Source organism: Diospyros lotus, chromosome 10 (assembly GCF_014633365.1).
Source record: "Diospyros lotus cultivar Yz01 chromosome 10, ASM1463336v1, whole genome shotgun sequence".
NCBI classification, from domain to species: Eukaryota; Viridiplantae; Streptophyta; class Magnoliopsida; order Ericales; family Ebenaceae; genus Diospyros; species Diospyros lotus.
The window spans coordinates 31,674,986-31,695,526 of NC_068347.1; the positions used below are offsets into that span (position 1 = coordinate 31,674,986).

Here is a 20,541-nt window from a genome sequence, read left to right on the forward strand (position 1 = left end):
AAAGTTGTAGGGAACCATAATATAAACAGCAAATAAAAACAAGTATTCTTAAATCAATGCTTAAATTTTTATTACTCTTTATATATAATTTTCGTGATACCGACAAAAAAAAAAGAAACCAAACAAATCAGAAAATCTTTGTCAATCATCATCTGTTGTTTTCAGCCAAAACTCTCACTTTCTCATCAGACACTGGAGGAACAATGCTTTATATTTCTAGTCACCTAAACCTTATCATCCCCAACCGACGAATTATCCATTATTTTAATTTCTTCATTCTTCTTCTTTATTTTCTTCTTTCTTTCTTTCTCTTTGGTGGTCCTTTCGTAGACTACTAGGTTCTTGACTGGAATGGAGTGATCGATGTAATTAATTTCTTCTAACTTCATTCGAGCTATGTTAAACTTGAATTTTGCTGGAACCCATTCAAACTTACATATGGAAGAAGCTGAAGAGAAGAAACAGTAAGTCTGTTGGTTTTATAGATTTGTGTTTTAGTAAGCCAATTGGTGGTTATGTTGTTAACACAAACACACAGACACACACATATATATAATTCATGTCGTTTGTTCTAATGACTTTGCTAAGGGATTAATGGATAAAACAACAATTCATATTTATTAGTATTTTTAAACAACGTACAATCTACCTTTCACATATATTTTCTTACACGAGCAGAATATTTTCTCTACGACACCAAGCATATAAAACAAAGGAGAAGAAAACAAGCGATTAAGGTCAGAGAGTCCCTTGAACAATCGCCTTCACTGCGCGTGCCAATGTCCTCTTGAAATTTTTTTGTAATGATTTTGCTTTTGGTTAGTTGATCTCTGAGTCACACAAATTCACTGTTTGTGTTTAGCTAGCTCTTTCTATTATTGCCTCTCTGTCTCTCTCTCCATGAGCTTGTTGCCACCCAGACAAAGATTAGAACAAATCTTGGACACCAGCATCCTGGTCTCAATTTTTGGTGCAATAATGTGCAAGTGGGTTTTTGGATTTTCTTTCTGATGATATCCGTATTTACATCTGTGAAATCCTCAGTTGAAGGGCCATTGTTTTTGGGGTTTTTGGAGGAGAAGATGAAGGATTTTCCTGGGGCTCCTGGAACCTTTACAGGGCTTGTTCTAAGGGTTTCTCAGTGCTTGTTTGCAGCTGCTTCTATTGCTTCCATGGCCACCAGTCACAATTTCTTCAAAATCACTGCCTTCTGGTATTATATATTTGTTTATGTTTTGTCTTAATTCTTCGGTTATTCAAGTTCAATCATGGAAAAACATTTGCTGCTATGTTCAGTTTGATCATTTCATATGTCGAAAAGGATCAGATCATAACAACTGAAGCAAGTTGAGTTGGTCTGGATCATATTTATTCAGATTATCAAAATTTTGAAATTGACAGTGTTCGGCATCCTCAATTCATTTTTATTTTATTGAATCATCAACTATAGAAAAATGGTTTGAATGATATTGTTATCATCAGTGTGCTCTCTTCTTCTTCTTCTCCTTCTTCCAAGTAATTACTACTGATTTCTTGACCAGATTGGATTTGTGCTCTAATCTATATGCTGTGGGCAGTTACTTGATTGCTTCAATGGCTTTGCAAGTCATCTGGAGTTCTGGACTTGCATTCTTGGATGCATATGCATTGGCAAAGAAGAAGGTCCTCCACAGCAATGCCCTGGTCAGCCTCTTCATGGTTGGAGACTGGGTTAGCCCCAACAAACTTTTTTTCTCCTTTTCATTTAGACAGAAAAGTCGGGATTCCAAAGAATATCTGTGTGTTGAAGAGTAGACCCGTTCTCACTCCACCCATGCAGTTAGGTTCGAAAATGTCAATTTAAGCTAATCGTCTCCCGCTGCTGCACTTAGTTTCATCCAAGAGACCCATAATATCCCTTGTAAGGTTTCACCTTTAAACTCCATTAAATTAATGACTGATGACCAGCTAATTAAGCTCCCGAGGGCAATAGTTATAAAAAAATTGCCCATGAGTGGACTCAATTTTGAGACATTTCTCTGTACATTTTGAACTCTCACGCCCCAGTGCTTTTGAGTTTTTCCATTGAATCATAGAAAGGTTTAAAAATTGAATCATAATGTTTTGTTCTTTATTTTTGGCAGGTTACAGCAGCATTATCCCTTGCAGCAGCTTCTGCCTCAGCCGGCATAGCGATGCTGTACTTCAGTGACTATGGGACCTGCAATTTAGGGGAGGAATGCCAGAAGTACCAAATGTCAGTGGTTTTGGCATTTTTTAGCTGGATAACCATTGCAATATCTTCTCTTGTTATGTTTTGGCTTCTGGCTGCTGGATAGAACCTGATTATTTCCGCCATTATTAGCTTCCCTGCCATCCTACTGCCCTAGTTGTGAAATATTTCCGAGCCAATAATCTCTGTATGGTATGCATATGAAAGGAAATTATTCATCGACTTCCTGAAGCTGCAAGTCCCAGCAAATTAGCTGATATTAATTATCTCAGTGCTGAAATGCTTGCGCTCTTCATACTTTTAACACATTTCTCTTGGTTATCTAACGCATGAGGTTTGTGGACTATTGGTCGTGTCTAATTTATTTACTAAAAATGTATTCCCAATGGGTAGTCGGTGTGAATTCTCATCGATGACTCAAGATAACTAAAAAGGGTATCTTTTAATTACTGAATTTTCATAATATGCCAAAAGATATCAAGCTTTTTTTTTTTTTTTTTTAACTCAAGAATCTTGCTTATGTCAAATGCTAAATAATGACTGCCCCACCAATTTGTCCACCAAGACACTGTAACTTCTTCTCAAGATATTCCAAGATCTCATGACGAAGATGGTAATTGTGCATTTACAATAAGGAGATGGTAGATGACTGGAAAAACCACTGGAAAACCATTGTTATACAGCTACATTTCCTACCAATCAGGTAACAGCCAGCCACGGGTTGGTCAACAGAAGAACAGCAGCAGCAGCATTTACAAGTTGGAAATTTGCGAGAAAAGCCAAATAGTTCAAATATTTGCAACTATTATGCCTAAGCAGCGGGAGGCCTGAGCTCTTGATCCTTTGATGTATCCATGGTAGATGGGGGTAGACATTGCCACATTGGGACAAATCCATAGCTTGGAAAAACAGCCATCTTGCTTGCCCCACTATGATATTGTGCTGGATGGGCTGGCAAAAACCCAGGGGGTGAGACGCTCATACCTTTCACTAGCCGCTGCATCCTCTCTTTGTCGGCCTTCAATACCAGTTTCTCTTCGCGAAGTTCATTCTTCTCCGCCTGCATTAAGCAGAGTATTAGAACCACTAGCATTGTACGCGTCTTGAACAATTTGCTGTCATCTACATGACGAGCATTGCCCACACCAAAAAAAAAAAAGAAGAAAGAAAAAGAAAATGTGGACTTAATGGCAATATCATGGCAGCAATCTCCTCATTCTGGTGGAATTTTTTGAGGGTGTTATTTCCCGTTGATATATAGAGGCTGATGCTATCGTCTTTTGGTCTTCGATCTATGTATTTTTTTACACGGGTTGTGGGCCCTCAGGCATTACTTGAGGAAATTTAACTTGAGAAACAAAATAACACAAACAAAAGTCAAAGCATATGATAAGTGGCAAAAAGCACAAATTTAGGATTCATGAATTTCTGTATTAACAAAAATTGCTGCATATATATAACGAACCTTTAAGCTTTTAATCTCTTCTAAGAGCTTCTCATTTGTGTCTTTGAACTCTTGCGATTCAGTTCTGAGTTGTTTCAAAACACGGATGGCATCACTGAGTATGGCAAATTTGTCAGTTTTGGGAGCTCTCCCCGGTTCCAACACTAAGCTCAATTCTAAGAACCTGCAAGATGGATTGAGATGATCTAATACATCCATTAATCATCTTAATATAATACAGATACAGATCAATCCAACAACAGCAACAAGCAGCACAAGCCTTTATCCACTACCATAGATACACACACTATATAAATTTCATCCATGAGAGAGAGCATGGAATCCTTCCATACAAGCACAACTACTAAAAAATCTTAATTGTTGAGGGGAAAAGATGCACATCAATCATATGAACAATTTATTTTGCTAGATAAAATATATGAGCACAATAAGGGCCGGCTCAAGGGTTGGTGGGGCCCTAGGCGATAATTTATCTAATGGTCTTCTAAAAATAATAAAATTTATTAATTTTTTTATTTTTATTTTTTGAGATGTAAAATTACTAATTAAATTTTTGTATTCTTGTTTGGAAAGTGTTAGCCCCGGTTCACTTGACTTATCAAAGAAGGTCCAAGGGGCAGCGATTAGGGGCAGAGGTGTAAATAAGCTGGTCGGCATAACAGCCAGCCATGTGCGTAAGGGGTAGAGTGGGGAATCGCTGGTGTAACAACCCAGCTATTGCATAACAGAATTCGGTTAAGGTGTAGAGTGAGGAATATGTAAGGGGTGGGGGGTAGAGAGGAGGGATATGCTGGTTTCTGTAAGTGAATTTGGGAGAGAGAGGGCCTCTCGAATGCCTTGGGTGTTCTTGTTCTTGGCTGGAAATCCTAATAGCTATTGAAAATTGCTTGCTGTTTGAATTTTCTAAATTGGGAACCTATCAGAAAGTAAGCTTTTTTAATTGATAATATAGTTAAATTACTTAATCTTTCTTGTTGCATAATTGAACATAAATAAAATTTTATTAATTTTAATTTTAATCTTTTATAAATTGTCTATGCAATATGCATTTAGAATTTTTTTTTATTTTATATAATTTAGTCCTAACGAGTGATCAGCGGCCTCTGCAATTTTTACCTCTGAAGCAGTGAAGCTTCTGATTGATATTATTTTGTAAAATTTAAAAAAAAAAAGCCTTTCCTTTGTGGACAGTCTGATTGATAAAGAATCCACCAAGGATACAATTGAGTGTTAGAACTTAGAAAGGAAATAGTGAAGTGTCTGGGAAATTGGGGCCCCCTTCAATTGCATCATGTATATAATTCATTTATAAGATACAATTAAGGGTGCGTTTGATAGAATTGGAAAATGAGGATGGAATTCCAATTCTCACCCCAACTCCTAGCAATTCCAATTCCTTGATTTCAAGGAAAATATTCACTTTTTGAACTAAAATGAAATTCGAATTCCATGGAATTGAAAAGCTGTTTGATAGAATTTCTTGGAATTTAGATGGAAAATGAATTCCATCCTCATTTTCCATGTCTATCAAACGTACCTAAGTGTTAGAACTTAGAAAGGAAATAGTGAAGTTTCTGGAAAATTGGGGCCCCTCAATTGTATCCTATATATAATTCATTTATATACCTCAAGCAGTGAACTTTCTGGAAATTGGAGCCCCCCTTTTTGGGGGCCCTAGGGAAAGGCCTCAGTGGCCTGTGCCTTAAGCCGGGTCACAAGTCAAGCTGTTCAGTACATTGCAATAATCATCATATTGTTTTCTTCTTTCCACATCTGCATCTAAGATTACTCTTTATAACATAAGATTGAATTACGTGCATTTCATTTATTATGCAATAAACTTGTGTGGATAAATAAATAACCAACAAAACAACAGCCACACCACACTAGTCAGAATTACCAGTAGTGTAGGTTCTGTATATTTATTCAGAAAAGAAATCCAAACCAAGACCAACAGATATGATTCAAAAAGATCCTTACCTGTCATTCAATCTCTCTCTCCTTTGTCTCTCACGACAAGCTTTTGTCCCTAGTCTGCTGCACGGATCATTTCGTCCCCTGAAATGTAATCACCATGAAAAACCTATAAGTGCATTATCCAAATAACATACGTATCATATAATACTGCAGAAATGGTGAAAATGAAGAAAATAAACAGGAAACCTGTACCCCAATAATTGAGGTCCGGAAGGGACCCCAGTCCAGAACAAAGTCCAAATATCCAACGAGCAAATTGTCAAAAAAAACAACAAACAGAAACATACAAAGCTTTTATCCCGCTATATGAGGTTGACTACATGAATTCTAGCTTTCCACTCATTTTTATCTATGGCTTTATCTTCTATGAGATCCAGATAATTAAAATATCAAACTTAACTGTCTCCACTAAGTTTTTGGTCTCCTCACCTCTTTTGCTAAGGCAAATTGTCATTAGTGTCATATAAAAAGCAACCAAGATTAGTGTTATTAAAGGCCCAAGGCGCACTAAGGTGCAAAAGGGTGTTGGAACCTAAGGCGCAAGGTGTAAGGCGAGGCATGGGCCTGATGGAACTAGGTTACTAGGCGCATGCTAACTAAAAAAAAAAATAAAAAATATATATCCTAATTGAAGAATAAGGAATAAAATAAATCCTAACTCCTAAAAACACATTCACAAGCATGCTACCAAGAAAATTAAAAAATTCAACATATATTAATGAAAAGAAAAATAAAAAAAACCAAAAGATATAATTTAAAAATCTTTAAATCAACTTAAATTAAATCTTAAACAATTTATAGATCTTAAATCTTAATTAAGATTAACTAATTATACATTTTAAATAATCTAAAAATCATCCTCATCATCAAAATCAAACATTTCCATATTTTCATCATTAGAAGCATCATCTCTAATATCCTCTTCTTCCACATCATCTCCCTCTCCATTTTCATCAAGTTCAAATTCAATTGGAGTATTTGAAGTAGTAGCCTTTTTACTCATTGCTAAATTTATAGTTGAAGCAATAAATATAAACCCTAAATAGTAAAAAATTAAATAAAGTAATAAATAGTAAAATAAAAGGCCTAAAAAGCAGTTAAAAAGGTCCAGATGTGTCTAAGCCCAAGATGCCTTGGGCCAAGCACGCCTTGCTAGTGTGCGCCTGCCTGGAAGCATTCCAGGCGCCCAAGGTGCGCCTTTAATAACACTAACCAAGATATAAATGCACATATATCTTATGAGTGAAAAAATGTAGGATGCTGAGTACAAAATCAAACTACAACTCCCATAGGTATGCTACCATCTAAAATTTAGACCATTAGCACTTCCATAGAGGCATACGCATTATGAGATACAAAGCATGGGGCATAGTCCAAACATGGTGACAGAAAGCTTAGAGGATCAAGAAAGAGGGTATATTGACTGAATACCACATGTAAGGTGAAATTAAGTTTCATAATCATACAAATGGCATTTCACTTCCCAGGAATTTTTTTCCAAAAGTACAAAGACAGATAATGCTCCTTGCTAAAAACCCATTCCAAGAACACCAATTGGCCATACCAAGAAGACACAAAGTGTAATATTGAATCCTTTGCATGAGTCTTGATGATTTTGATGCTTAACAAAACAAATCATGAATATATAGATGATAATCTCTTAGAATTAAATTTACAAAGTGCCATTATGTTTAGAAAAAAAATAATTGAGTATGAAACGAAGAAAACCAAGGATGAGATCTAAAGAAAATGATAGTCGAGTATTTTCTTGAGAAACATTGAGGGTCTGAGTTGACGAGCAAAAATACTCGAGTACTAAATAAAATAATAATTGAGTATCTGAAGATTTCTTCATGAACTAAAACAAATTTATTATGATACTCAAGTAACAAAAATGACATACTCGAGTATCGAAAATCGAATGTCCAAAAATTTGAATTGCTAACCGTCGGAATGGAATCATTTCACTATGATATATTTCCTAATGTGTCATCTTTTGTGAAGATTGCTTTTATTGTGAGTGTACCTCACAAATCTTCTTCCTTAAACTGTAAAAGTGATTTATGAGGAGTTATTGTTTCAACCCTAGAATAGCATCTGTAAGGTTAAGTGCTTGGACTTGTGAAAAAGCACAAGGAAGGTTATTGCTTGAGCCTGTGAAAAAACACAAGGAAGGTTGTTGCTTGAGTTTATGTAAAAAACACAAGATCACTAGGAAAGTGATTGTAGAGAGAATAATACTTGACTTTTCAAAAAGAACTCAGATACTGGATTTGCAAAATCCTTGCCTTGACAAGGAGTTAAGGTAGTGGACGTAGACAAGTTGTCGAATTACTATAAACACTGGTGCCATCGCTATTTTTTTCTATTTATTCTTGTTTTTTTTCTGCTATATTTTGTTAGGATTTGCATTAGTTAGCATTCAAATCATCGGGAGAGGGTTTTTAAATGTAGTTAGAAATAATTGTCTTTTATATTCCATGAGTTTAAAATGTAATGGAACTAACTCTTATAAGTTAGTTTTCGGTAGTCCCATTTATTTCTATATTTGCATTTGAGTCCCTCTTGTAATCGCCTCTATCTCTTATAAATAGAGGTAGATAGGTTCTCTGTTAGGTATTCAACATTCATTTTATTCATCCTGATTAATCTAGCATGGGCTCTAGAGAGAATTGAGAGAGAGCGAAGAGCTCAATCCTTGTATTCTCGAGAGGAAGGCTACGATTGATAGTCAATTGTGTGCGAGAGGGAGTGTTGTAAGTCTTTGCTTTCTAGTGGATTCTGTCAAGGTCATCAACAGTCTAGATGTAGGGCAATTTATGCCTGAACCAGGATAAGTTTCTTTCCTCTTTTTTACTTTCTATTAATGTTTTTATTCACTCTAAATCTCTGTTAGTCTATTTTGGTTTCTAGTGATTGAGAATTGGCTATGAGAAGTGAGGTTTCTTGTGTGATAATCAGTTCTATAGTCAACAATTTGGTATCAGAGCTTAGGATCACACATAATCATTTTCAAGATTCATCCAAGAACCCTTAGAACAGTGTTAGAAACCTAAGGAAATGGCTCTGTTTGAATCCGCATCAAGGTACGATATAGAAAAATTTAATAGTTCAAATGATTTTGCCTTGTGGAAAATAAAAATGAAGGCCCTCCTTGATAATCTTGGGTTAAAAGAGGCACTAAAAGAGGGATCAAAGGATAAAGAAAAAGTAGGGGATGGGGCTAAGTTGCTCCCGGCAGAACAGAGAGCAGATATAGAGGAGAAAGCATTTAATACATAGATAAGGTATTAAGGGAAGTATCTAAGATGACTACAGCCTTAGAAATCTGAAAAAAATTGGATAGTCTCTATCTAACAAAAACTTTGTCAAGTCGGTTATATCTAAAAACAAAATTCTTTACATTTAAGATGAAAGAAAATCAAAAGTTGCAAGATCATATAGATGAGTTCACTAAACTTTGCCTAGACTTATAAAATATCAATGTTTAGTATGATGATGAAAATAGGGCACTAGTTTTATTGTGCTCTTTGCCTCGGTTGTATGAGCACTTTGTTGATATTTTGCAACATGGTACGGATAAATTGTCTTTGGAAGATGTAATCCGAGCTCTAAATTTAAAAGACTTGAGGTATAATCAGGAAGAAAAATCCTCTGGTGGTGATGTATTGACTGCTAGGTCTAGGAGTTCCAAGAAGGATCACAAAGGAAGAAGTAAATCTAGATCTAAGTCAAGAAATAGAAGGAATCCTGTTAAATGTTATTATTGCCAAGAAGAAGGGCATTTTAAGAGAAACTGTCCAAAAAGAAAGAAAGATTTCAAGGAAAAAAATGTCTCGATGGTGGAGTATTAGTTTGTGAGTTTGGGTATGATAGTTCTGATGCACTACCAGTGTGTGATAACTCAGTGAAGGAAATATGGATTATGGATTTTGGTTGTTCTTTCCATATGACACCCAATAGGCATTGGTTTGTGAATTACCAGAATACTGATGGGGGCAAGGTCCTTCTAAGAAATGATTATGAGTATAAAGTCCTAGGAATAGGAGAAGTAAGGCTTAAGATGCATGACAATACCTATAGGACCCTGTCACGGGATCAATATGTAAATAAGGGAAGATTATAGGATATTAGTCTAATAGGGAGTAAGCTGGCCATTACAGCACATGGGCCGATTTCAAATGTAATCAAATAGTGGCGCCAAGGTATGGGTATTATATAACCAGCCTTCACGTCCAAAGAAAGCAACTCGGAGAAGATAATTGACTCAATATTTCCCTCTCAATTCTCTCGCGCTCTCTTTTCTCTCTTTCACTCTCTTCTCTCAGATTCTCTCCCCTTACTATTCTTTCTCTTCCTAATACACGGGTTTCCCACGCAAGCCTTACTGAATTGCGAGGAAACGATCCTTGTTAGATTCATAATCTAACAATTTGGTATCAGAGCATCATCTTGAGTGATCAGTTGGAGTCGGAGATGGCGGACGGTACTCGGATGAAACAGATGGAATCGCAGCTTCATTAGGTGTCAACAACTATGGGAGAGATGCAGAACCGGATGGAGGCACTAGAGAATTCTGTCGATCGACGAATTGACGGAGTGGTGCAAGTTTGGCGGGAGGAAAGCAGGACGCAAGCGGCGAGGTTGGAGGAGCAGATGAGGGAGTAGGGTCAGGCCCTCAGAGATCAGATTCAACAATTTGTTCTGATGCTCCTTGCCAAACTCAGGTACGACTCTCACCTGAGTTTCCTCAAAGGGATAGATCGGAGCCGATTTTGCATGACCACGAGGGAAATTCCCGATCGGAAGGATCGGCGGAATTAGAGATCGAGCCTCCAGGTAGAGAGGAGAATGTGGGAATTAGAAGGCCAGGCTACAGAGTCGGATCACACCAGATCGGTTTTTCTATGCCTAAGATGGAGATACCTCTCTTTGATAGCCAGAACCCACGGTGGTGGGTGAGAAATTGTGGCAGAGTATTTAGCCTGCACAATGTGGCTGATGCTCAGAAGGTGACGCTAGTGGCTGCATATCTCAATGACGAAGGGGATGCATGGTATCAAGGGTGGATAGGGGTGAAGGAAGAGTGCTTGTGGGACGAATTTGTGGCAGGACTTTGTGAGCGATTTGGGGAGAAAGGAATGTTGGATGTGGTAGAAGAGTTTAATAAATTGAAACAGGGAGGTTCGGTACAGGCTTACCAACAGAGGTTTGAGGAGCTGAAGGCTCTCATGTTACTATCAAATCCCACATTGACGGAAGGCTACTTTGTATCAAGCTTCATTAGCGGCTTGAACGAAGAAGTTCGTCCCACAGTTAAGATGTTCCAGCCCAAGACGGTCCAACAAGAAGTTGAATGTGCTAAGTTGCAAGAGTTAACAGTGGAGGCTCTGGTTAAAAAACAGAAGAGTGTGGCTAGAGTATGGCAGTCCACGCCCTTACCATCCAATAACAAGGGATGGGGAAGGAATGGGGGACATGTGGGAACTGGCAACAGAGGATTGGCCGCCCTACCAGCGCCTACCCAGCCGCCTCAAGGACAGTTGATTGAGTAGAGGAGGTTAGCCGGCTTGTGCTTCAGGTGTGGAGACAAGTACACACCTGGTCATCAATGTCGAAGACAATTATTGTTGTTAGAAGGGGAAGAAGATGGAGGAGGATTGGAAGAGGAGGATAGCAACATTGTGGAAGAAGTTGGGGACGAGGAGAAGGTCGAGATCTCCCTACATGCACTAAGGGGAGTTGTGACTAACAAGATTATCAAAGTGGAAGGCAAAGCAAGAGATAGCCGCTAGCCGCCTGATGATCCTAATTGATAGTGGAAGCACACATAGCTTCCTGGATGAGGGGATCACAAGGACACTAAAATGCAGACTTTCAGGAACTCAACCCTTGTCGATGACTGTAGCTAACGGGCAAAAGGTTTTGTGTAAATCAGCTTGTGTAGGGTTTTGTTGGCAGATGCAGGGGGAAGACTTTGAAGCTGACCTCCGATTACTTAAGTTGGGGGGATGTGATATGGTATTAGGTATAGATTGGATGAGAGAAGTGAGCCCCATTTGTTTCGACTTTAACAAGATGGAGGTCACATTTGAGAAAGGGGGAAAGAGAATGACTTTGACTAGCAGCATAGAGACTGGAGCTTGTAAGATGATTTCAGGAAGAAGGTTGCAAAAGTTGTTCAAAAGTAAGTGGACACAGGTAGCTCAGTTATTCTCCGTACAGACTATGGACATGAGGGAAACTATAGATGATGACGAGCACTATAGGCTGAACTTAGTTAAGGCGACACCCACTCCTTGGGAGGTAACTCAATCCGATTTTCTTAATTTACTCTTAGATGAATTTGTGGATTTGTTTGAGGAACCAAAGTCGCTACCACCTCCAAGACCAATAGATCATACCATTAACCTCAAACCCAATACTGAAGCCATCAACATCCGTTCATATAGATACCCCCCCAAAACAGAAGGCAGAAATTGAGCGCATGATCAAAGACATGCTCCACACTTCTGTTATACAACCTAGTATCGGTCCTTATGCCTCACCCTTATTGTTAGTAAAGAAGAAAGATGGGAGTTGGCGATTTTGTATTGATTACCGCCAACTCAATTCCCAAACCATAAAGAACAAATTCCCTATACCCATCATTGAAGACCTTTTAGATGAATTGCAGGGCGCCAACATTTTCTCTAAACTCAACCTTAGGTCGGGTTATCACCAAATCTGAATGCATCCCAAAGATATACACAAAACAGCCTTTCGAACCCATCAAGGCCACTATGAATTCTTGGTTATGCCTTTTGGTTTAACCAATGCCCCAGCCACATTTCAATCCCTTATGAACCAAATATTCGAACCCTACCTCCGCCAATTTATCTTGGTATTTTTTTATGATATTTTGGTTTACAGCCCTTGCCTTTAACAAACACTTGGAGCACTTACGGACTACTCTACAAATCCTCCGATTCAATAAGTTGTATGTTAAGAAATCGAAGTGTGCATTTGTACAGTCCCAAGTGGAGTATCTTGGCCATATTATTTCAGGAGAGGGAGTTAGCATCGACCCACAAAAGGTGGCAGCCATGACAGCTTGGCCCAGACCAATTAACGTGAAAGCCTTACGCGGGTTCTTGGGCCTCACAGGGTACTACCGAAGGTTTGTCAAGGATTATGGTATCATAAGTAAACCGTTGACGGAGCTGCTTAAAAAAGAACGGTTCCACTGGAATGAGAGGGTAGAGAAAGCTTTCAGGAGATTGAAAACTGCTATGAGTACGGTACCCACACTCAATTTGCCCGATTTCAATCAGCCTTTCATATTGGAAACCGATGCTAGTGATGGAGGAGTGGGGGCAGTGTTGGTGCAAGGAGGGAGGCCGTTGGCTTTTATCAGTTAGGCACTAGCGCCTAGACATTTGGGCTTAAGTGTCTATGATAAAGAGCTCCTGGCTGTTCTCATTGCGGTAGAGAAATGGCGACACTACCTTGAAGGAGGCTCGTTTGTTATTAAAACTGACCATGAGAGCTTTAAGTTTCTACTACAGCAAAAATAGCATACACACCTCCAGTGGAAGGGCATGTCAAAGCTAATGGGCCTGGATTATAGCATATAGTATCGGAAGGGCCAGGAGAACAGAGCAGTTGATGCTCTGTCTCGTTGTGTGGAAGAAGGAGCCTTTGCAGCCATCACCGCGATCACCCCGGATTGGCTACGAGAGGTGGCGTCCAGTTACAACAAAGGGGAATGGATCAAAAAGTTGTTGGAACAGCTAATTCTGACACCCGACAGCAAGCCGGGTTATGTGTTGACAAATGGGTTATTACGGTACAAAGATAGAATAATAATTGGGGAGGACCAGGCTCTACGTCACAAGATCCTAGAAACATTGCATGACTCACTTGTGGGGGGTCATTCGGGCATCCAGAACACCTACAGCAAAGTTAAACAGCTCTTCTTCTGGCCAAGATTACGGAAAGATGTGATGAAGTATGTCAAAGGTTGTGACACTTGTAACAGATGCAAGCATGAGACCATACACCCTCCTGGATTGTTGCAGCCACTTCCCATTCCCGCTCAAGCATGGACCCACATCAGCATGGACTTTGTCGAAGGCTTGTCGAAGTCCGAAGGTAAGGACTATGTGTTGGTCGTGGTGGATCGTATGACAAAATATGCCCACTTCTTGGGTTTGGCCCATCCCTTCATCGCCCAAGAGATGGCACGAGTTTTCTTGGATCAGGTCGGTAAATTGCATGGGCTACCTCAAGTAATTGTCTCAGACAGAGACAAAATCTTCACTAGCCTCCTCTGGAAAGAACTGATGAAGTCTCTCGGTATTAAGCTGCACATGTCCTCATCATACCACCCAGAGACGAATGGTCAGACGGAACAGACCAATCAATGTTTGGAGACGTACCCCAGATGCGTCAGTTTAATGCATTCTACAGGGTGGCACAAATGGCTTTCCCTCGCCCAATGGTGGTACAACACCACTTCCCACTCCTTGAAGATAACACCGTTTGAAGCCCTATATGGCTACAAACCTCCTCTCTTACCATTGCGAGGCAGCCACAACCAAGTGGCTACCGTCGACGATTACTTAATTCAGCGGCAACAATTGTTACAGACCTTACGAGAGGAGCTAGCCTCTGCCCAAAATCGAATGAAGCAATATGTAGACCGAAAGCAAAGCGAACGGGAATTGGTTATGGGAGACAAGGTGTATCTCAAGCTACAACATGCCCAGTTGAAGACTCTGGCACCTAAGGCAGTCTCGAAGCTAAGTCCCAAATTTTATGGCCCTTTTGGAAGTGATTGGCAAAATCGGGCAGGTGGCGTACAAATTACAACTACTAGAAGGGTCTCACATACACCCTGTGTTTCATGTGTCACTCCTCAAACCTTCTTCAGGTGGTCATCCTGTCAGTTCTACATTACCTACTGCTATACAACCCGCACACCAGGAAGCGGAACCAATAGCCATCGTCGATAGAAGAATCATCTACTGACACCAAGCCCCTATCATCGAGGTGTTGGTTCATTGGTCCAATTTGCACCCAGAAAACAACACCTGGGAATATCTTCCCAACCTGCTGCAACAGTTTCCCAAGGTCGCTGGTCTCCTATGAATTACTTGAGGACAAGTAATTTTTCTAGCAGGGGGGATTGTCACGGGATCAGTATGTAAATAAGGGAAGATTATAGGATATTAGTGTAATAGGGAGTAAGCTGGCCGTTACAGCACATGGGCCGATTTCAAATGTAATCAAATAGTGGCGCCAAGGTATGGGTATTACATAACCAGCCTTCGCGTCCAGAGAAAGCAACTTGGAGAAGATAATTGACTCAATATTTCCCTCTCAATTCTCTCGTGCTCTCTTTTCTCTCTTTCACTCTCTTCTCTCAAATTCTCTCCCCTTACTATTCTTTCTCTTCCTAATGCACGGGTTTCCCACGCAAGCCTTACTGAATTGCGAGGAAACGACCCTTGTCAGATTATGAATCTGATAGACCCTTCAAGCTGTAAGACACATCCCTGAATTAAAAAAGGAAACATAAGCTCTCTTGGTGAATTAACTAGGCATGGCTATAGTTTTAAGGGAGAAGGAGATACACTTAAGGTATCCAAAGGATTCCTAGAGTGTATGAAGGCCAGCCAGCAGAATGGGATATATGTTTTGCAAGCTATTGCTTTAAATGGGGAGGCAGTAGTGGCAGGAGAAAAGGCAGCCACAGTATCAAGATTGTGGGACCTTAGGATGGCCCATATTAGTGAGCTTGGCCTTAGAGAATTAGCCAAACAAGGGATGTTAAAAGGGGACCAAGTGGCAAGTCTAGATAAGTGTGAATCATGTATATATGGAAAGGCCACTAAGGTAAAATTTAATAAAACAGCTATACACTCATCTAAAGGACCCCTCAACTATATTCATAGTGATTTTTGGGGACCTGCCTAGACTGTTACTTATGGTGGAGCTAAGTATTTTTTGTCCATAATTGATGATTTCTCAAGAATGGTATGGATTTATGTTTTGGAAACAAAAGAACATACTTTTGAGGCATTCAAGACATGGAAAACCATGATAGAGAATCAAAGGGGGAGGAAGATAAGGACCATTAGGACTAAAAATGGCTTTGAATTCTGCAACAGAGAATTCTCAAACCTATGTAAAGAGAGTGGGATAGTTCGACATTTGACTGCCCTAGGAAACCCTAGACAAAATGGCTCTGCCGAGAGGATGAATAGGACACTCCTAGGGAGAGTTAGGTGTATGCTATTTCATGCCAACCTATCAAAGGCATTTTGGGGAAAGGCTGTGAACATTGCAACTTATGTTCTAAATAGGTCTCCATCAGCAGTAATCAACTTTAAGACCCCTTATTGAAAAATGGACAGGACATAAACCCAGCTTAAAACACCTAAGGGTATTCAGGTGTATTGCATATGCCCATGTAAAACAAGGTAAGCTGGAACCTAGGGCACATAAATGCATTTTTATAGGATATCCAGTTGGGGAAAAGGGTATAAGCTATGGAGTCTAGAACCTGAAAACCAAAGGATTATAGTTACAAGGGATGTCATCTTTGATGAGAAATCTGTAGCTAAAGGACTACAGGATAATGGTAGTAAGGAGCCAACATCTACAATAGAAAATGTAGATATAGAATGGCAAGAAAATATACCTAGTGCAGAAGCATCTAGCTCTTAAAGCCAGGATTTGGAACATCAGGTAGATTTAGAGAAGCCCATAGTTGTCCAAGACTTTGACCCTCAAGAAGAGAGAAAGGAAGGATTGGATGCAGAAGATGAACCTGACCAGCATAGGTATAATGTTGACAGGCAGAAAAGGCAATCCAAATCTCCTAAGAGATATGGTTTTTTAGACCTGGTTTCCTATGCATTTACAAGTGCATCGGAGGTAGTAAGGGAGGAACCCCTAACTTATGAGGAAGCTATAGTCTCTAAGGATTCAAGGAAGTGGATTGAGGCTATGAAATCAGAAATTAACTCATTAAGAAAGAATGAGACATGGACCTTAGTTGAAAGGCCTAAAGGACAAAGAGTAGTGGGCTCTAAATGGCTCTATAAGATAAAGGAAGAAGCTGGATATAAAGCTAGGCTGGTTGCAAGAGGATTCACACAGGTTGCATGAATTGATAACAATGAGGTTTTTTCCATGTAGTTAGGCACACCTCAATTAGAATACTCCTAAAAATGACAACCCATTCGGACTTGGTATTGGAACAAATGGATGTCACGACTGCTTTCCTACATGGAGAATTAGATGAAAAGATTCTCATGGAGTAGCCTAAGGGGTTCGAGTCTAAAGGAAAAGTAGAGCATACCTTCTTAGGAAATCCCTATATGGACTAAAACAATCACCACGTCAATGGTATAAAAGATTTGATACTTTTATGATTGAACATGGGTTTGTTGGGAGTTCATGTGATTGTTGTGTATACTTTAAACAAGTATCAAACAACATATCCTTGTACCTCCTATTGTATGTTGACGATATGTTGATTGCAAGTTAATCAAGGGAGGAAATTCAGCAGTTAAAGCTGGACTTAAAGTCAGCATTTGAAATGAAAGACCTAGGAGAAGCAAGGAAGATATTGGGAATTGAAATTAAGAGGGATAAATAGATAAGAACCCTAGGATTGTCACAAGAAAATTATCTAAGGAAATTAATTAAAAGATTTGAGATGATTGAGGCAAAGGCTGTAAGTACTCCGTTTGCTCAGCAGGTCAATCTCCAACAAATGAAGAAGATAGGGCAGAAATGAGTAATGTCCCATATTCAAGTGCTGTAGGAAGCTTGATGTACAACATGGTCTGTACTCGGCTAGACCTTGCACATGCCATGAGCGTGGTGGGCCGGAAAAAAAAAAAAAAATTCACAACTCTCTGGCCTTCTAAAGAAAATGCCAAATGAAGTTGCTAAAGACTAAAACAGAGAGCATAATGCTACACATTAACAAATTAAATGAATACCTCTTCCTTGGGCATTCTTTCTCTGTGCATTCCTCACCTCGCGTTGCAGCCCCAGGGAGTGAAGCATCAACTTGCACATTGTCACTGTTATAAACCAACCAATCACACTGTGACATAAATTGCATTATATTTATACATGAATAAAGCCTAAAGGTGTTTCAAATACTTCATATTAGGGAGAGAGGGTAACAAAGGGGTGAGGAGGTGAAATACTTTAGCCAGAGATTAAATATTGCTTGACCCCAAAGGACCCTGCCGCCGTCAATTGATCTTTTTTGCTATTTCATATACTAGGAAGCATTTGAACTTAAAACACACACACATATTCTAATATGACAATTCTAACATGAAACTCTTCTTAACTTTCTTACAGGAAAAACTCTCTGGAGAAAAGCTTCAATAACTGAAACCTATTCACAAAAAAATCGTAAAAGAAACCCTTGAATATACTCCAAAGCTGACTCCGAGTCTGATCCACTCCATGAAATGTCGTCAGAATTAGCCATGGAAATAGGCATTGCAAAATGATTCTTTTTTTTTTTTTATTCAGTTCCCGGCTAATCCAAAACTTCTAGTAATATACCTAGTTTTACAATCTTTATCAACTCCGTCAACCAGGCTTGATTTGGTGCTAGGGTTTATCGAGGGATATGAAACGAGGTATAAGAAGTAAAAATTAATCAGTATTTCTGAAATATTCTGACTCCCCAATTCCTCAATCATCTATCTAATCAACGGAGAAAACTTCCCTAAATCGAAACCGGAGAAGTCGGAGCCCAATAATCAGAGCACAATCGGCACTCTTACCTTGGGTTGGCCCAATAGAGATCGGTCGATCCGACGCCATCGATGAAGCTGCCGTAATCCAGAAGATCCCAACCGCCGTCATCGAAGGGCTCCATTGTCGGGTTCTCAATTCGGAGTTTCGATCAGCAGACCCTCGGATTCATCGATCGGTAATTCCCGATTTTTGTCCTTTCGGAGACGAAACGGAAGCTTCTCCTGAATGAGAGAACAGGAACGGAGGCGGCGGGCAAGATATCAACTAATCAACCAAGGAGCAGCCAATTAGATTGCGCCACGTGGAAAATGGTCAATTATTAGCAACATAGCATAGATTCAGATATTTGATTGATTCGCCGCGTCCACATTCATTGGTCTTCTGCTTCCCATTTAATGCTGTTTCTTAGATAAATATACTTTTTTTATCTTTTTTTTTTTTTTTTTGGCACCAAAAAGAAATTCATGTTTGATTTAACATAAAAAAATTGATATCATGTCTAAATAATCAGATGAAATGAAAACTGATAATATAATCAAACAAACAGTAAAATGTCGACCAAAATTTATTTATTTATTTATATTTTTAAAATTATTTTTTTATATAATCACTTTAACTTTTCATTATTTCAATTATACATTCGAATCTATATTTTCGATTCAATTTAATATTTATATTTTAACGTGAACAAAATATAATATATATTTTATTATTTTATTTTATTTTATTATACATAAAAATTAAATTAACTTTAAAATACAGAGTCAAGAGTATAACCTGAGTCAGGAGTGTAATCTAACATAATAAAAAATTTGACTTACCACACGAAGAGATGTCAAAATATAAGGATTAAATTGATTCAAAAATCAAGTTTAAGGATGTAATTGAAATAATAAAAAATTTAGATAAATACATAAAAATAGGTAAATTATATGAAATCCCCTACACTTAGGATCATGTGCAACTTACCTCCCGTGCTTTCGATTGCACCAAAAAACCTTCTTACATTTTCAAAATATTGCAATCAACCATAATTTGTTATTATTTTACATAATTTTGTGCAATTTACTGGTTAATTAATGTAAAATTTTGTATTTTTTTGATATATTAAAATTATGTATGTAGAATTATGTATTTTGTTTGTAGATTATTATACAAAATTATGTAAAATAATAATAAATTGTGGTTGATTATAACATTTTAAAAGCGTAAAGAATTTTTTGATACAATCGAAAGTACAGGAGTAAGTAAGTTGCACATAACCCTATAATTTATCTTAAAAAAATGTTAAAGTACAATGGCAAAAATATAAATTTGATCCTAAATAAAAAAATAATATAATAATAATACAAGCAATTTCATAATTTAAATTAAAAAGATAAATGCAATCAAAGTTAAAAGTAATCTTATCCTATAAAAAATATCTATTAATCAAAATACTTATTACCTTGCAGCTCATAAAAAAAGTTGATTGCCCCGTCCTGAATTTAAAGGAGTCTAATTAGACATTCTGCCATAGTGTACAAAATTATTTTCCAATTTCAAAAGCCTAGTGAGAGGCTGCAAGAGACAAAACTGCCTGGTGAAATTTCTTTATTTTTATTTTTTTATGTAATTATTTAAATTTTTTATTATCTTAATTTCAAATTTGTGTTTATATTTTCGAGTTAACTAAATTTTTATATTTTAACATATTTTTCGTGTAATAATTTAAAATTTTTATTATTTCAAATTATATTTCTAAACTTATATTATTAAGTTAATTTAATTCTTATACTTTGATATGGATAAAATGTAATGTATATTTTATTATTTTACTTTTATTTTTTTTTTTACACATGAAAATATAAAGATTAAATTGACTCAAAAATGTAAGTTTAAAAATATAATCAAAATAACGAAAAATTCATATTAATCCACAAAAAATAAGTCATAGTATATGAATTAAATTGATTCAAAAATTAAAAACAAAAGTATAATTAAAATAATAAAAAATTTGAATGATAATATGATAATAAAATGTGAAAGTAATGGAGTAAAAATATGGATTTCACCGAACCCAAAAGGGAAAGGTTATGAGTGGCAGCCGAGCCATCTAACTTTGATA

General features: G+C 37.8%; 2 protein-coding genes across 3 annotated transcripts; one reads left to right on the forward strand and one right to left on the reverse strand.

Annotated features, from left to right (window-relative positions):
* The first annotated feature begins 268 nt into the window (after nt 1–268).
* LOC127811672 (CASP-like protein 5B3) lies at nt 269–2,443 on the forward strand. Of its 2 annotated transcripts, XM_052351755.1 has the most exons (4): nt 269–464; nt 1,045–1,213; nt 1,578–1,710; nt 2,124–2,443. In XM_052351755.1, the coding sequence occupies exons 2-4, from the start codon at nt 1,083–1,085 to the stop codon at nt 2,316–2,318; spliced, it is 459 nt and encodes a 152-aa protein (XP_052207715.1). In that variant the 5' UTR covers nt 269–464; nt 1,045–1,082; the 3' UTR covers nt 2,319–2,443. The 2 variants fall into 2 exon arrangements, with proteins under 2 accessions (XP_052207715.1, XP_052207714.1); XM_052351754.1 differs by lacking the exon at nt 269–464 and having other exon boundaries at nt 732–1,213.
* Nucleotides 2,444–2,787: 344 nt separating this feature from the next.
* On the reverse strand, nt 2,788–18,677 carry LOC127811671 (transcription factor bHLH104). Its single transcript, XM_052351752.1, has 5 exons — nt 18,461–18,677; nt 17,654–17,737; nt 5,658–5,735; nt 3,678–3,840; nt 2,788–3,272 (listed from the first exon to the last, which is right to left on the reverse strand). Exons 1-5 carry the CDS (start codon nt 18,553–18,555, stop codon nt 3,024–3,026), a joined length of 669 nt encoding a protein of 222 aa, XP_052207712.1. The 5' UTR covers nt 18,556–18,677; the 3' UTR covers nt 2,788–3,023.
* Nucleotides 18,678–20,541: the final 1,864 nt, after the last annotated feature.

Bases quoted from the DNA above. Each gene is read 5' to 3' on its own strand.
- LOC127811672 (XM_052351754.1), top strand. From the start codon at position 1,011: ATGATATCCGTATTTACATCTGTGAAATCCTCAGTTGAAGGGCCATTG. The intron at 1,214-1,577 runs GTATTATATATT...TGCTGTGGGCAG, and splicing joins TTCAAAATCACTGCCTTCTG to TTACTTGATTGCTTCAATGG. The intron at 1,711-2,123 runs GTTAGCCCCAAC...TATTTTTGGCAG, and splicing joins TCTTCATGGTTGGAGACTGG to GTTACAGCAGCATTATCCCT.
- LOC127811671 (XM_052351752.1), bottom strand. From the start codon at position 18,555: ATGGAGCCCTTCGATGACGGCGGTTGGGATCTTCTGGATTACGGCAGC. The intron at 5,736-17,653 runs GTATTCATTTAA...ATTACATTTCAG, and splicing joins AAAGAATGCCCAAGGAAGAG to GGGACGAAATGATCCGTGCA. The intron at 3,273-3,677 runs GTTCGTTATATA...TGCTTAATGCAG, and splicing joins AAGAGATTAAAAGCTTAAAG to GCGGAGAAGAATGAACTTCG.